This window comes from Stigmatopora nigra, chromosome 1, assembly GCF_051989575.1.
Source record: "Stigmatopora nigra isolate UIUO_SnigA chromosome 1, RoL_Snig_1.1, whole genome shotgun sequence".
Taxonomy (NCBI): domain Eukaryota; kingdom Metazoa; phylum Chordata; class Actinopteri; order Syngnathiformes; family Syngnathidae; genus Stigmatopora; species Stigmatopora nigra.
Genome location: NC_135508.1, coordinates 24,191,370 through 24,209,022, shown reverse-complemented (window position 1 = coordinate 24,209,022; position 17,653 = coordinate 24,191,370). Strand labels below are relative to the sequence as shown.

The 17,653-nt window shown below is 36.8% G+C and overlaps 1 protein-coding gene across 1 annotated transcript in view; it reads left to right on the top strand.

The window, feature by feature from the left end:
- LOC144206056 (cadherin-4-like) overlaps positions 1-17,653 on the top strand; it is a 206,816-nt gene that overhangs the window by 150,760 nt on the left and 38,403 nt on the right. Inside the window, exon 5 of the mRNA XM_077730752.1 lies at positions 16,436-16,591. Coding sequence (XP_077586878.1) covers positions 16,436-16,591 — 156 coding nt within the window. The remainder of the gene's footprint in view (positions 1-16,435; positions 16,592-17,653) is intronic.

The window sequence follows — 17,653 nt, the reverse complement described above, 5'->3', positions numbered from 1 at the left end:
CACCATTGGCAGTGAAACCCAAGACAGTTCATTTTCTCTAATGCTGGAGCTGTTCCCTTATGTATGTTCACTGTCAACCTTCCCAGTCAACATGGATTGGAGATCTAGCACTGTCAATGGCAGGCATTGAGTTAAGTAACACTTTTAAAATTTGTTGCATTAGCGAGTCTTAGATGATTTATTTGGCAGTTTTTAGTCATTACAGTTTTCTTCATTCGTGACGGAAACAGCAATTCTTTACTTGCGCTTCGATATGCTGTACCTAAAACTTTGCCACTATATTGCAAGTGCAATAAACTCTGAAAGAAATGTCTCATTAGTTTATTATTGTGAAAGTGAAATAAAAGCTAACTTGTTGCACCATTGAATCATAATATAACATAAACAAATTTAAATGAACTTGCATTACGATGCAGACACAATCAAAAAGAAGTTTAATCTAACCTTACACTAAATTTAATTCCAATTTTGTTTTACATTTTTATATCTTTCTTCTCCCGGCCGGGTTGGCTGATTGCCCCTCCTACCCCCTGAGTTTCAGGTGCAACCTATCAATGGTAGTTTGCTTTTGTATTCCTTTCAAAATATTCTTAAATTATGGACACAGATTTCCTCCCAATAGGATAATGCACTACCACTTGTCAACGAGTAGTATATATAACTTGTATTAGCAATCGACTCGCCATTCACAAAGACTAACGGAAAAAAACACTGAAAAAATGCAATGCTACGACCAGTGCTCGCAGATATTACAAAGAGGGAGTTCTGACCAGAGACATAAGACGAGGGAGTTGCGGGGAGAGAGAAGGTGGCCATGATGTTCTTATGAGCAGCATCTTGCGTCCGCTTTCTGCTCGTATATAAAAATTTGTCTTGTATCTCAAGATAAATATTTGGCCAAAATTGTACTCGTATCTCGAAATTCTCGTATGTCGGACTACTCGTATGTTGAGGTACCACTGTATCATTTTTCATACATTCAAAGTGTGCAGATGATCACTGTCTTATATGAACACTACTTTGTTCTCAGATGAAAAATGTCAACCAGCCAGGGGGTTTAATGGGAGAAAGATGAGTGCTTTGCATTGTTGTAGTGACTAATGGACTCCTAGTGATGAAAGAACATCTTTCTTTTTGTGTGTTTGACATGTCTGCTCATGAATGAAACATTTGATCAGCTTTTAAGAGTGTGATGCTATTAAAAAGGAGGTGACTTCACTTGGCAAGGAGGTATTTTTTACATGTAAATAAATCATTTACAGTCATCTTTTACTTCTTGAGTTTAATATTGGCGGCTTCACTATATCGCAGTATTTTATATTAGGTATCCAAATACACGCTGAAACTCGCAAGCAAATATCACTTTATCTTCTGCTTGCCACTTAGAAAATTGCGAAGGCTCTTCGATTTTCGCGGCCATGATTATCTGGGAAATTCGGGGGATTACTGTATAGTGTGAAGACACAAAAATGACCTTGCTTTGAGTTAATTTCGGTTAAATGTTATTTCCAAACAGGTTCAAATGCGATATTTGAAAATGGACTGCTATTTTTTTTTCAGTTGGAATTTTTATTAGAAACGCAACTGTTTTTTGGAGTTGGGGTGCATCCTTCGATGCATTGAAATCTCCCGACAGTTCTATACAAGATTAACTGGGATTTACATTGAGATACCTTAAAACGACTTTGTAATTCTATCAAATACTCGGTGATAGTGATACCATGATGGATGTAACCCTTTTGGAGCTTGAGATTGCAAGTCAGACTCTTATTCCGGTAATCACAGAGGTTCAGACTTAAATATTGTAACATCAATGGAAAGGATTTGCACATGCCTCTCAAAAAGTTGGCTTTTATTTTCTAAAGAAGCTCATTTTCCTTTTATACTATGTTTATCAACACCAAAATTAGTGTTCTCATGAAAATTTAAAAAAAAATGTATTTCAATGTAAACTTATGATCAATCAAATTAATGTCATAAGCCTACAAGCTCCACAAACACACACACACACACACATATATATATATATATATATATATATATATATATATATATATATATATATATATATATATATATATATATATATATATATATATATATATATATATATATATATATATATATATATATATATATATGTATGTATGTATGTATGTATGTATGTATGTATGTATGTATGTATGTATGTATGTATGTATGTATGTATGTATGTATGTATGTATGTATGTATGTATGTATGTATGTATGTATGTATGTATGTATGTATGTATGTATGTATGTATGTATGTATGTATGTATGTATGTATGTATGTATGCATGCATGCATATATATATATATATATATATATATATATATATATATATATATATATATATATATATATATATATATATATATATATATATATATATATATATATATATATATATATATATATATATATATATATATATATATATATATATATATATATATATATATATATATATATATATATATATATATATATATATATATATATATATATATATATATATATATATATATATATATATATATATATATATATATATATATATATATATATATATATATATATATATATATATATATATATATATATATATATATATATATATATATATATATATATATATATATATATATATATATATATATATATATATATATATATATATAAAAATATATAATACCATTATATTCAACTTTCAAAACTAATTTTCTCATGAACTGAATTCTGGTTATAATCACAGTGTGTCTATATTTGGAAGATTCAGAAACTGGTGCAAGAAAGTTGATGTAAACATTTGCGCAGGGCACATTTAACTTTGGTTTATTTTATTTCAATGAGAGAACATTTTCCCAAGACAGCATTCTTGCATTAACTAGGCCTTGAGCTGGTACCACAAGTCATAATGAACAACAAAAAAAGACCTAGATCATCCACCCCCTCGTTCGTGTGCACTGAAATGGTAAGCAGTTACGCACTTTTTTTGCCTTAAAGCCCCCTAAAACACATTCACCTCTGATATGGCAGCTGGCGGGCAGGTTCCCGCCTCGGTTGAAATGGTATGATATGAAATACTAAATCATCTCTCATAAAAAGACATGAGTTATGTGTGAGTCAAGGGTAACCATTCTGGGCTTTTTAATAGGATATAAAGAGGACTTTATGACAGAGATAAATAAAGGATTAACAAACAGCCAGTGTGTGGTTACCCTTTGAGATTGGCCTCGGTAACCTCAAACATCAACAATGAAGAATTTGTTTTCTTTAGAAGCCATGAAAATGTAATATGCTGGGAGGTGGCTATCAATGAACAATTTGTAAAATTGCATTCTAGAGTGGATGTGATGAAATGTCCCAACAAAATGTGTGAACTGAAGTATTGATTCCATATTGCTGCAAACAGTGGTTTCAAACCGGTCCTCAAAGGGCCGCAGTGGGTGCAGGTTTCATTCCAACTCAACAAGGATACCTTTTGCAAGTGCAATCAGTTAATTAGAGTCAGGTGCTACTTATTTTAAAGACACCTGATTGGTTAAAATGTCGGCACTGGATCGGTTGGAACAAAAACCAGGACCCACTGCGGCCCTATGTGGAACTGGTTTGAGACCACTGCAAGTTTAAAGCTACAGTGATGTCTTTTGTTTTCAATTTTTCACTTAATCATGAGATGTAAATATGTCGATGTCAAATTTACTTTTAACTGAGGATGGTGTTGTTCAGTGAATGTTCAGTCATGGTTAAAAGCAATACATTATTAAAATTATCTTTTTTCAAAACAGCGTTTTAACAGTAAGATTGGTAGCTAAAAATGAAATGCAACCAGGATCGAAATATTGAAGTGCGCAGCTTTCCTTTAACTAAGGGTTGCCAGCTAAACTCATGCATTATAAAACCAATGCTGCAGAAAAGGCAGAAGCTCACAGATTGCACACATTAGTGTAAGCTATGGTTGTGAAAATTTAGCATGCTACTCTACAACCTCTATATTTTTCAATGTCATTTTCATTTTCTTAACAAGGGTCATGGGGGTGATGGAGCCTATCCCAGCTAACTGTGAACCCAGGCAGGGGACACCTTGAATTGGTGGCCAGCCAATCAAGGGGCATAAGGGCAACCACCATTCAGACTCACACTCGTAGCTGGAGGCAATTTAGAATGTTCAATCAGTTTACGCTGCTTGGTTTGTAAATACAAAAAAATCTGTACTACATGGAGCCATATTCTTGAAACGTAAGCGTTTGAAATTGCACTAGAGTTAAGTGGTACACGATTCTCCAAAAGTCGTTTTGCTGACGGATTTTTTGGCGATTGACAGTTCACCGAATGGACGTTTCGCCGAACGTGCAGTTCGCTGAACGGACGTTTTGCTAAACGTACAGTTTGCCGAATGGACGTTTTGATGAATGGACAGTTCGCCGAACGGGCGTTTTGCTGAATGGACAGTTCGCCGATTAGACTTTTCGCCGAAAAATTTATATTTAATTTATTATTTTATTAAACAAATAAAAGTGGGGATGTTTCTCGTTGTGTTGTTTTTTTGTGCACGGTTGAAAAACACACACACGATCCGGGGGCGGGGTGAGTGTGCAAATCCCGTTTCGGCAAAACGTCCGTTCGGCGAAACGTCCGTTCGGCGAAACGTCCATTAGGTGAAACGTCCGTTTGGCAAACTGTCCGTCGGCGAACTGTCCGTCGGCGAAACGTTCGTCGGCAAAACGTCTTTCGCCGAATTGGCCGGTCACGGAGTTAAGTAGGTGCGCAAATAAAATAATAACTGTGGTCCAATGGTTAGCGCGGCAGCCTCACACTTCTAAAAATTGAGGGTTCAATCCCAGGTTCAGACCCTGTGGAATGTTCTCCCCAAAGTTGTGTGAGTTTTCTCCAGGTAGTCCGGTTTCCTCTCGTAATCCAGAAATATGCGTGGTAAAATGAATGAACCCTCTAAATTGCCCCTAGTTAGGAGTGTGAGTGCAATTAGTTGTTCGTCACTTAATTTTACAGACGCTGTTTTCTCTGATCAAGGGACTATCCAAGTGTGCAAAATGTCAGAAAAAAACTTGTTTCTATTCCTATTTAACATTTACGATTAAGGGAAGTAGTACAGGTCAAAAGAACATTAGTTTTTTAGGAGAAGTGGTGCATTATTTGGCATCTATCGTGAAATTGTTACTCCTTGTCAGTTGTCTCCCTTGTTCGACGGCATCTCCAACACATATTTTTCTTTGTTTATTTTGTATTTTATTGGTAAACAACATTGTTAATTCTCACAGAACATATTTCAACCTTAGTTCATATAACCTACGAAGCTAAAACTCATCTCATGATTGGCTAATGGTAGAGGGTGGGGTATCCAGACAACACTATCAAAACAAAAACACATTTCAGCGTCGCAAAACATCTTTTTCATTAGGGAAATCTTAATTTAACCGTTGCAAACCATTCATTCATTTATTCATTCATTTTCTGAACTGCTTTATCCTCTTCAGGTTTGTGGGGGGTGCTGGACCCTAACCCAGCTGACTTCGGGCCAGAGACGGGGGACACCCTGAATTGGTGACCAGCTGATTGCAGGTCGTGAGGAGATGAACAACCACACTCATACCTAGGTGCAATTTAGAGTGCCAATCAGCCTTTTGTGCATGTTTTTGGAATGTGGGAGGAAACCCTGGAAGTGCTTAGTCATAACACCATCCTCAAATCAAGGAACCCCGCAATAACCAACAACTACAGACATATAAGCATCCTCTTGGAAAAGATAGTAGCAGTGCAAACATGCTTGTTTCATAAGAAACACAAATTTAAATGAACCTGGATTATGATGCAGACACACTCAAAAATTAGTTTAAGCACCCAGTCTCCACCCTGACTTTCACCATCGATGGGCTGTTTGCTTTTGTATTCCCTTCAAAATATTCCGAAAATGATGCACACAAATGTCCTCACAATAGAATAACGCACGAACACTTGCCAATGAGAGTATTATATACTCCTCGTACTAGCGATCGCTACGCCATTCGCGCTGAGTGACGGGGAAAAAATACTGAAAGAGATGCGGCAAAAAAGACGCTAAAATAATAAACAGCATATTCTTGGTCATCTGGCTTTCTCGTATCTTGAAATGTGTCTCGTATCTAGAGATAATTATTTGTTCGAAATATTTGGTAACATGTCCCTTGGCCATTTTCACTTCAGTTGGGCGCTTTTGGTAGCCGTCTTTAAGCGTCTGGCAAGCTTCTGGTTGAATCTTTGACCACTCCTCTTGACAGAATTGGCCGTTCAGTTCATCTTGATGGCTTTCTGATTTTGACTTGTTTCCTCAGCATTGTCCACAAGTTCTCAATGTGGTTTAAAGCAGGACTTTGGGAAGACCATTCTTAAACCTTAAATCTAGTCTGATTTAGCCATTCCATTACCATTTTTGATGTGTTTGGGGTCATTTTCCTGTTGGAACACCCAACTGCACCCAAGACCCAATCTTCTGGCTGATGACTTTAGATGATCTTGAAGAATTTGAAGGTAATCCTCCTCCATTATCCTATTTACTCTCTGTAAAGCACCAGTTCCATCGGCAGCAAACAGCCCCACAACATATTACAGCCATCAACGTGCTTGACTGTAAGCATGGTGTACTTGGGGTTAAAGGCCTCACCTTTTCTCCTCCAAACATATTGCTGTGCATTGTGGCCAAACAGCTCAATTTTTGTTTCGTCTGACCACAGAACTTTCCTCCGGAAGGTCTTATCTTTGTCCACGTGATCAGCAGCAAACTTCAGTCGAGCCTTAAGGTGCCGCTTTTGGGGCAAGGGCTTCCTTCTTGCACGGCAGCCTCTCTGTCCAAGGAGATGCAAAACACGCTTCATTGTGAACACTGACACCTGTGTTCCAGCAGCTTCTAATTCTTGGCAGATCAGACACGCAGTTAAGAGGCCATGCTATGAAGCTCGTTTCACTGACACAGCTGTCTAAGTCACCAAAATTGCTAATTTGTATTGCTGTATTTATATTTTTGACCCAGCAAATTTGATCACTTTTTCTGTTAACCCATAATAAAGTGATAAATGAACCAAACTTCCTGAATGTTTATTTTTGTCAAAAATAATTATCTGTTCCAAACACTCTATTAGAGAAAAATCAGAGTTGTAGAAATACCTGGAAACTCAAGAGAGCCATGACATTATGTTCTTCACAAGTGTATGTAGACTTTTGACCACTTCTGTATGTTGTCCAAGAATATAAATACCTTGAAATCACCGGACAGAAAGCCTATCCCAGCTGACTTTAGGCCAGAGGCGGAAAACACCCTGAATCGGTGGCCGGCCGATCGCAGGGCACAAGGAGACAAACAACAAACTCCTCCGCCTACAGTGATCAATCAGCCTAACATCATGTTTTTGGAATTTGTGAGGAAACCGGAGTAGCCTGAGAAAACCTACACAGAGAACATGCAAACTCCACGCAGGTGGACCGACCTGCAGACAATTCAACTTCTGTATCTTCATAAAGGTTGCGGGAATTGGAGGAACCTAGGCAGACTACGCCCTAGACAGGTCCTCAGTTAGCCATAGGGCATAAAGAGAGACAAACGACCATTCACACAATCATACCGACCCGCACCTGCCTGCACTGAAGTCAGGTGAGTGAACCACTACATCATCAGGCAACTTACCAATTGAAGTGCAAATCTTAAATAACGCTCCTTTAAACATATGACGGATTCATTAACAAGCAATTTTTAACACAATTTTCTGTTGTTCTAATGTCTCCTGAGTACTTTTTGCGGCTTTCATATGCTCGTGGTTTTGTTGATTTATTTTTTGGAGGAAGGGAGTCTTTTTCTTTTAGTAAGCGGCGCCAGAACAATTACATCCCATTTACTTGTCATTTAGGATAGGAGGTCTGAGTTGAGGCTTTTCATGCAAGTATAATGCTACCTGTCATGGGAAGTCTATGTGCTGGTACAAGCCATTAACAGCCTACTCATGCTTAGACATAGAGTTCTTTTTCAAGTTTGTTGTAAAAAAAAATGTCCTCATATTGTTCATTATATTACAGGCTATCAAAAAAGCCTCTAAGATAGACAGTAAACTGCCTATCTTCACCAGATAAAAAGTTCCTCTGTATTTTGCTGTAACTTGTCATTTCACTTTAAGTGTATCTGCCTAATACCCATTTTACCTTGTACATTTTTATCTCCTCTTTATTTCTCAGAAAATAGGATTGTTTCCGGTTTTAAGCCCTTAAAGCATTTTTTCATCCCACCTTGTTCATAAAAACAGAATGATGCATGACTTCTTGCTACGTGTTGAGTTTGTGACTCATGAGAGAGTGTTATGGTACATTGGGCTTTCTTTTTGTAAGGTAACTTCAACTGGTTTGCTATACATAGTTTAAACCCTTAAAGGGTTCTCTTTTGTGAAAAATATGACCCCTGCCCACTTAAATGCAGTCTATTGTGTCTCAGTTAGGCATTTTGATGAATATGTAAGAATTTGGTGTATGGAGAATCCTACACAGATGTATTCATATGATGTAGTGCCTTTTTCATTTGGCAAAAAAAAAAAAACTCCAGTGGCTTCTGGTCAGACTGCAAGAACATGCAACACCTACTTGATCTTCTCAATGTTCATTTGTCAAAATGATAGCTGGATTCTCACTGAGATGCAGTTTTCCAAGCAAAATCCTATGCAAGCCTATTTGAGTCAGCGCCAGCACATTCCTCAGAAACATTTTGACCCGCCAAGAGACTGCTGAGAATGTATGTGTGTGAAGTGGGTGCGTGTGTTTGAGCATGTTGGTGTGAGCACATGGCTTAGCAGTTTGGCCTTTGGTAAGAGCATGTGTGCGTGTGTTAATGAGAGATCACAATGAAGTGTAGCATCGCCACAAATTGGCAAGGAACACTAACATGGTGTCAGGCTTCCAGTCAGCATCAAGTATACCCATTACTCGAGCATAACACCTTGAACCCCCCCACCCCTCTCTGCCTTCCACAAATGCCCTTAAGTATCCATTTACTGGTGCCTGCAGGAGAGTCTTGATTGGCTTTTTTTTCATCATACAATATGATTTGCACTGGATGGTCAGTCATGTCTGCTTTCATGCGGGTTATCAAAGAATGGAGCTCAAGTAATGAAAGAAAGCCCTTCTATTAAGTCTTAACTACGAAATCATTTTAGGCTGTGACTATTTTTAGTCATTCAAATAAAATAAAACATTCAACTGTGACAGGATTTGCTGACAAATTTCCCAGTGGAAAGGGATTGGACAATTGGTGCACTCAATGACAACCAATGAGTTTAATATTAAAGGTTAAATCTGTTGAACTTTCCTGTTATTTATTTAGTCATTTCTGTGTGAGTGTGTGCACGAAGTGCACAGTGCATGTAAAAGTGCATGTGGCTTTGATGGTAGCACCATCTACCCTTGAAGTCCCTGATGTTCCTTCCTCTAATTACGAAGATTGGGTTTGCTGAGAAAGAAGTGAGAAAACCAGGGGGCCCTTGATTCTGTCCTTGTCCAAGCCTCTGGGATCAACTTGGAAAGTTATTCATACATCCATCACATTCCCCATTTCACAATTTAATCAATCCCCTAATGAAAAAAATAGCACAGACACAGGATAGAAAGCCCTCACACTTCCACCCTGAAAAGCCCCAGGAAAAGGGTGGGGCCACTCTTTGTCTGCTGCTACAAACGCTGGCTTATTTTCATTATCTGTCCCTGGAAGAAGTGCGAGTCTGTGCATTGTTACCTCTAAGGAGCATAACGCCTCTAGTTCTCCATAAGCCTGCACTATTAATGACCATGCACCTTTCATTCAGCAAAACCAGGAAAAGTCATTGACTGCTTAACTTCAATTTCACCATGTTATTCAGAGTAGTGCTAAGGATGGTGTTTTAATATAGTCACATACATAACATTGACTGACATGAAGGCACAATAAACGCACTCTCTTATCCACACAACTCGATATTTAGGAAAACAGCTTTTTTTAATTCTCCCTTTTTTGTAGCTGCCTTAAATGTAAATATTTATTGTTCTGCATAAGGCTAAGAACTGGGATAATGGAAGTAATTTATTGTGCTCACATTTGTCAGTCTAAGTTCACTAAAACAGTAAAGTAAAAATACAAGGGCAAAAAAGTTTAATCTGAATTTACTTGAATTTTCAACCCACTCAGTAACAGCCTTCCAATTAAGAAGCGCAATAAACAGAAACATTCATTTGTTCATTCATCTTCCATACCGCTTATCGTCGAAAGAGGTGCAGGGGTTGCTGGAGCCTAACCCAATTGTCTTCGGGCGAAAGGCAGACTACACCCTAGACTGGTCTCCAGTCAGTCATTGGGCATGAACAGAAACACCATTTATTGAATATCTGCTGTTAATATACTGAGAGGCTTTTTTAAAACAAAGTCTGCCCTTCTTCAAATGATCATCTCATCTAAAAAATACTGAGAGAACCGCTGCTTTTTTAGTTCTATCATGGATTTTCATGGATGGAAGATTCTCCACTTTGCATTAGACACATTTAACCATACTGAATTTATCGCAAAAGTAGATTATCTTTGGGTATCATGTAAAAAAACACTTAATATAACAAACCTAATTATTTTTTAAAGCTGTACAGCAGGGGTGGCCAACCAGTCAGAGACCAAGAGCCACATTTTTCACTGTGTTACCGCAAAGAGCCACATTTTTTACTGTGTTACCGCAAAGAGCCACATTTTTTACTGTGTTACCGCAAAGAGCCACATTTTTTACTGTGTTACCGCAAAGAGCCACATCACACACATACCTTTGCTCAGCCAGATTTATTCTAAATGTCACACACCAGCATAGTAATGAAATAAATTGACTCCTACAGTACTAACAGCACAGGCCAGTCATTATCAACAATGAACATTGTGTGCACTGTCTCACACAGACAAACTCTCAGTTCAACCAAGTCCACAAACAAAAATATAATAATTTACAATAGTGTTTTTCTTTTACTATGCATGTTACTTAGTGGGACTTCTGTCATAAAATCAGAGCCTATTTTTGCGCAACATTCGCTCCTTGTGAGCTGTCATTTATTATGAATGGCTTTTATACCACCACGTGGGTGTACACCTCGCTCTCCTATTGGCTGCTCCCGGGTGAGCACTCTCGCCTTGGTCTGCCTCGCAGGGGGTGTGGCTTTTTCAGCCAACGCTCGATCTTTGGGATACTTTTTGTGTGCGCGACGCTGTTCATTGTCGCTTCTGGTTCACGGGAGCTCTCCCAATCTGTTAAAAACGTTTACTTAAATGACCTTGCTCCTACTGGGAAACTTTGAGGTATTTTCATCCCGAGCACATGCGCATTGGACGAAAATACCGTATTGAACTCAAGCGAAGCGCACACGCAAATAAAAATAAAACACAAATACAAACTTTGATATGGACGTAAGAGCCGCATGAAACCGGGCAAAGAGCCGCATGCGGCTCGCGAGCCGCGGGTTGGCCACCCCTGCTGTACAGAATCCTCACCAAACCTTTCTGATAAAGGGCGCTATTCAGACTTCAGCTTCAGTGACATTTTGCTGAATGTGGGAAGTGTATTTCGAGGGGTTTTCCGATTTTTAATTTTCAAGTGCAGTAATCTCTTGATTATTGCGGTTAATGTAGACAAGACATGGCCATGATAAACGAAAAACTGCAAAGTGGAGTCACCCTTATTTAAAAAAAAATAAATAAATATGTATTATTTTATACATATATATATATATATATATATATATATATATATATATATATATATATATATATATATATATATATATATATATATATATATATATATATATATATATATATATATATATATATATATATATATATATATATATATATATATATACATATGCATATACATATATATATATATATATATATATATATATATATATATATATATATATATATATATATATATATATATATATATAAAAATGTTGGAAGTGTGTTGGAAGGTTAGTCCCACAGTAATTGAGGGTATTTACGAAAAACCGCAAAGTAGGGTATCCCTATTTAAAAAATAAATAAATAAATAAATAAATATATATAGATATATATATATATACATTTTTATATATATATATATATATATATATATATATATATATATAAAAATGTATATATATATATATATATATATATATATATATATATATATATATATATATATATATATATATATATATATATATATATATATATATATATATATATATATATATATATATATATATATATATATATATATATATATATATATATATATATATATATATATATATATATATATATATATATATATATATATATATATATATATATATATATATATATATGTATATATATATATATATATATATATATATTTATTTATTTATTTATTTATTTTTTAAATAGGGATACCCTACTTTGCGGTTTTTCGTAAATACCCTCAATTACTGTGGGACTAACCTTCCAACACACTTGTCAATCTCAACTTCCAAATGTCGCTTTTATGGGCGAGAGAGTTAGGGTGGGAGTTCTTGCCCCCACACGTCTTGGTCTTGAATAGTGTGGTCTTAAGCACAACACTAACATTTGAACACAGAAATATTTTTCCATGAGAAAAAAAGGAAAGCTTGGATATGTGGAAAAAAGTGTAAAATCAAATTGCACCCCTTTGAAAAATACATCTGACCACTGAGTACATATGCATGCATATTGAGTGTTCAGCTGAGGTGAATCAGATTACTGTATATTCATACAAGTCTAGGAAATAGAAATACTCTGGAATTTGATATTTCATGTGTTTTATTTGTTTTTTTTTACTGTTGCTAGTAAATGGTGATCATTTGAGAATATAGGTCATCAACATGGCCCAATAAACATCCGTGTGACCATGTGGAAACTAACAGCCTGGACTATCTTTTAAAAGCACATACAATCCCAACCTCAAACAGGACTACTTGAAAATAAGACTCAAAACAAAGCGGCATGGGTATTCTGAACAGAATATTTGAGAGCTATTGCTTCATATCTCAGAAGGATTTATTTGACTAACGGCTAACGGACTGAAGTAATTTTATTTTCATGCATGCTCTCTGTCATCACTGCGACCTGAAGCAAGGTAAGTAAAAGTGATGAGAGAACACAGCATAGGGTAGAGATCAGACAATATGGGCGGAGTACTGCTGAGCCAGAGTGAGGATATAGGTAGAGGGGCATGGAGAGAAATATAGAGACACAGATAAGGAAGGGGAAACAAGGATTGAGGCAGGAAGGTACAAACAGTGAAGTGTAATACTTGCTTTTGTCTTCAAATGGGACCCGGTGGCACCCGGACGTTTGGTCGACGGACAATTGGTCCCCGGACGTTTTGTTGAACGGACATTTGCTCGACGGACAGTTCGTTGAATGGTTGTTTCGTTGAACGGACGTTTCGTTGAACGGACGTTTGCGTTGAACGGACGTTTCGTTGAACGGACGTTTCGTTGAACGGACGTTTCGTTGAACGGACGTTTCGTTGAACGGACGTTTTGTCGAACAGGCGTTTGATCGACGAATTTGCCACCGGACATTTCGTCGAACGGACAATTCCTCTTTTTCCCTTAGTGTAATTACATTACGCTTTTGTCGGACAAAAACAATAAGACTGAATCGAAGGTACGGCTTATATTCTCACAAAAACATTACATGAAAATGAACTGCAAATTGATTGCACAGTTACACATTGATGTCACGACAAAAAATGGTCGGAGCGTGATGTCACGGCATAAACGAATTCGGCCGATACTTTCATTTATTTCAAAATAGAGAAAGGCTAAACAGATAAAACGCTAAACAAAATTTAATTTGACGCATATGAATGAAATTCAAGGAAAAACGTAAGTATGTTGCATAAAACGTGAAAAAACTCACGTTCCCATGAATGTTTGTTCGGGCACAGCCATCTTTAGTAATTCTGCACAGATTAACGCAAAAAACACTTAAAAAATGTAACCTATACAGCCGCTGCTCGTAAGCATCTTTACGCGAGGCAGATGCAGCGAGAAAGACGGCGCGATGTTGTTCTTGTAAGCAACCTTTTGCATACTCATCCAGCCGGATGGCCACATCGGGCATCATCTCATATACTCGTATCTCAAAATTGTCTTGTATCTCACGGGAAAAAATTGCTTGGAATGTTCCTCGTATCTTAAATTTATTGTAAATTGGGATACTCATATGTCAAGGTATGAGTGTATAGTGAATTAGGGGATGAGTGAAAGGAGAATGCGCGTGTGCATAACATGCTTAAAGTCTGACAATATTAACAGTCCACGATGACGTATTCGCCTGCTGCCAATGGCCGAGAAAATTTGGATTAGAGCTGAAATTTGTAAAACAAGATAGTTTTTTAAAACAAACTTTTAAAAAATCCTGTAAAAAAGTAGTTATATGGCATACACAAATTGAAATCATCAAAAATAAATATGGGAAAAGTGTATACGTTGACAGGTATGGTATACATCGATCCATGACACAATTAAGCATCACAGAACTTGTGAAAACGTTTTCCCAGTGGCCCTATGATTTTTTTTAGACTAGTTCATAATTAATAAATGATACACTTTTGTACAATTACAATTTAGGAAATGGCATGAGGCTTTTTTGTTTGACAAATACACTAGTTATTGATCATTGTGGGTCTTGATCATTAATTTTGAAAAGTGATATTCATTCCGTCAAACTTAATTAGTGCCTAAAAATGTGGTGCTTGTAAAACCTACCCTACAACAATGAACTCAAAGTGACAGAAGACATTCTGCTTTCTCCTACATCTCAGCAAACTTTAGGTTCACCAGGCTAACCGCATTGCCTTCTATAAAAGTTTAATTGACTCCAGGAGCATTGACTGGGTATTGTATATTGTTGCCATATTTTTATGGATCTATTTGTTTATTGACATGTTAAATCATTCTGTATGGAATGTATAGGCTCTATGCCTTCCTTCAAAAGAAGTTGCTAACAACACAAAGTGAATTTGATCTGATTTGATGTTGGCCTTCTACATTGGCAACTCTGCACAGTAAAGCTATATGACTTTGCTTTGTGTATTTATAAATAAATTAATTCATATTAACTTGCGTTTATTCTGTTTTCATGTCTACTTATGTTTGCTCTCATCTTGCTTGTATTCCAACCAAGGTTCCTGTAGCTAAACCACGGGTAGGGAACCTCTGGCTCGGGAGCCATTTGTGGCTCTTTTGATAGGTGCATATGGCTCTCCAGTAAACTGTGAGGTAAAATATGGAAAATGCTGTTGAGACAGCTCAGTCCTGAATGCATCAATAGGAGCGTTACGTGATCATTGTGGCGCCGACACTACATCTAGTGTGGCTTTAATCGTTTTTTTTTTTTTTTTACATTACATTCTTCTGAATGCATACTCTCATTGATTAGCAACAGCGGGACAATGTTGTCAAAAGACCTCAGAGAACATTTGTAATTCAAAAGTGATGACATTACTTCAAATAGTACACGTTTTGGTGTATTTTTACTTTTAAATTTTTAGTGTGGCTCTCAGGGAATAACATTTGAAAATATGAATTGTTTATGTCTCTCTTCTTCAAAAAGGTTCCCGACTGCTGCTTAATAGTGAATATACAAGGATTTCTTTTCCTTCTCTTCTGTGCATTGAATTTCTTTCTCCTTTCAAATGCTGAAGTGCAGCAGACAGTATGGTCCCTGGGGCAGCACTAATGGAGTACTTGAGCAATGAGCATGTGATAACTTGAAATGCCAGTTGGTGATAAATGTGTGTTGATGCCAACATGATGCGTGGCCTTTGTAGCATTTTTCAGGATGCACTTTGTGTGAATAACCTGCAATGTCATTATTCCAAGATCGCAATTTAAGTAAATTATTATTAGATGCAGAGGCAGGTATAATTTTGTGCATAATGCACCTACAAGACCGCCCGGCCGGGCCAGTGGTTCTCGTGTTGGCCTCCCAGCTCTGGGGTCCTGGGTTTAAATCCAGGTCGGTCCACCTGTGTGGAGTTTGCATTTTCTCCCCGGGCCTGGCTGGGTTTCCTCTGGGTACTCCGATTTCCTCCAAAATTCCCAAAACATGCATGGTAGGCTGAGTGGACACTCAAAATTTTCCATAGGTATGGTTGTGAGTGTGCATGGTTGTCCGTCTCCTAGTGCCCTGCGATCGGCTGGCCATCGATTCAGGGTGTCCCGTCTTTGGCTCAGAGAGAGCTGGTTGGGCTCACCCTGCGACCCAAATGAGGGAAAGTGAGAAAATCAGATAATGCCACTTCAAAAAATCAATCTGTAACCAATATTTTCTGCAGGCCTTTCATTGTATGTTGTTCTGTTTACTTGGGGTACCATAGATTCGTTCAGACCAGGACCAGGACATCTCAATACGATATAGCATCACTGGTGTGGGTGCAGATCAGCCACCCAATGAGGTATTCAACATTGACCCGGTGATTGGAAAAATGTTTGTCACCAAGCCTCTGGATAGAGAACATCGGTCGTCCTACCATGTAAGTAAAAACTTTTTTTTTTTCACAAAATGCCTCAGGGTAATATTTATTGTGAATATGTGACAAAATATGATGCCAGCTACATGGTAGAGTTCATGTTCAATATCGATCACAGCTGCTTTTATGTTATGTGCTTTGAATTAAATTTGACATTCTTAACCTTTACCCAGCTTATTCTTCTTTCATACTATATTTCTGTTATTGTGTATCTTTCTCACACTATCACTGTAACACTTTAATGCAAATATTTACTATGCGTACAACAATCAAAGAATAAACTTATTAATGAAGCAGTCTTTACCTGTTTATTTATAAATAAGCAAATATATTCATAAAATAAAATTAAGCTCCTCTCAATGAGTTGAGGAAGAGAGTTTGGAAAGAGCAGCTTAGTTGAATTCCCTATTTGTAGGTTATTAATTGAAATAATAGGAATGATGCAGATGTATCTGTGATTCTTTTATGTTGATGTATTACACTATTTAAATGGAAACTAAATCTTAATTCAATTTAACTAAATTCCACTTTAATGTAGGAACAAAATAATTTTAATATATAGTTATTTTAAAAAACTGTTTCTAGACTTCCACTTTGCTCCATTTGAATTTAAAAAAAATACTTAAAATATGGGTATGGTGTAACATCAAAACACCTTTCAACCTATTTAGTAACTATTTTTTATGTTTTACTGCATGTGGCACATGTTGGCCCCCAAATAAATAGAACAACCAATAAAAGGATTCCATAAACATGAATGATAGAATGATTGGACACTTTAAATTGCCCCTAAGCATGAGTGTGAACATGAATGATTGTCCGTCTCCGCGTGCCATTGTATTCTCTAATCCAGTAAAATGTCCAATTGTTATTATTTTTCTCTCCTTATGTGTTTCATGATAATGTGAATCCAGAATTACATTATGCCCACTTTAATCATATAGCTTTAATGTCCAATTCCCACTGCTAGTGAATAAAGAGTGTTCCCCACATGTGCAATGTTGAGAGAAGGTTGAGCAAAGATAAAGGACTTTGTTCTCAGCCATCGAGATGGGATGGCAATAC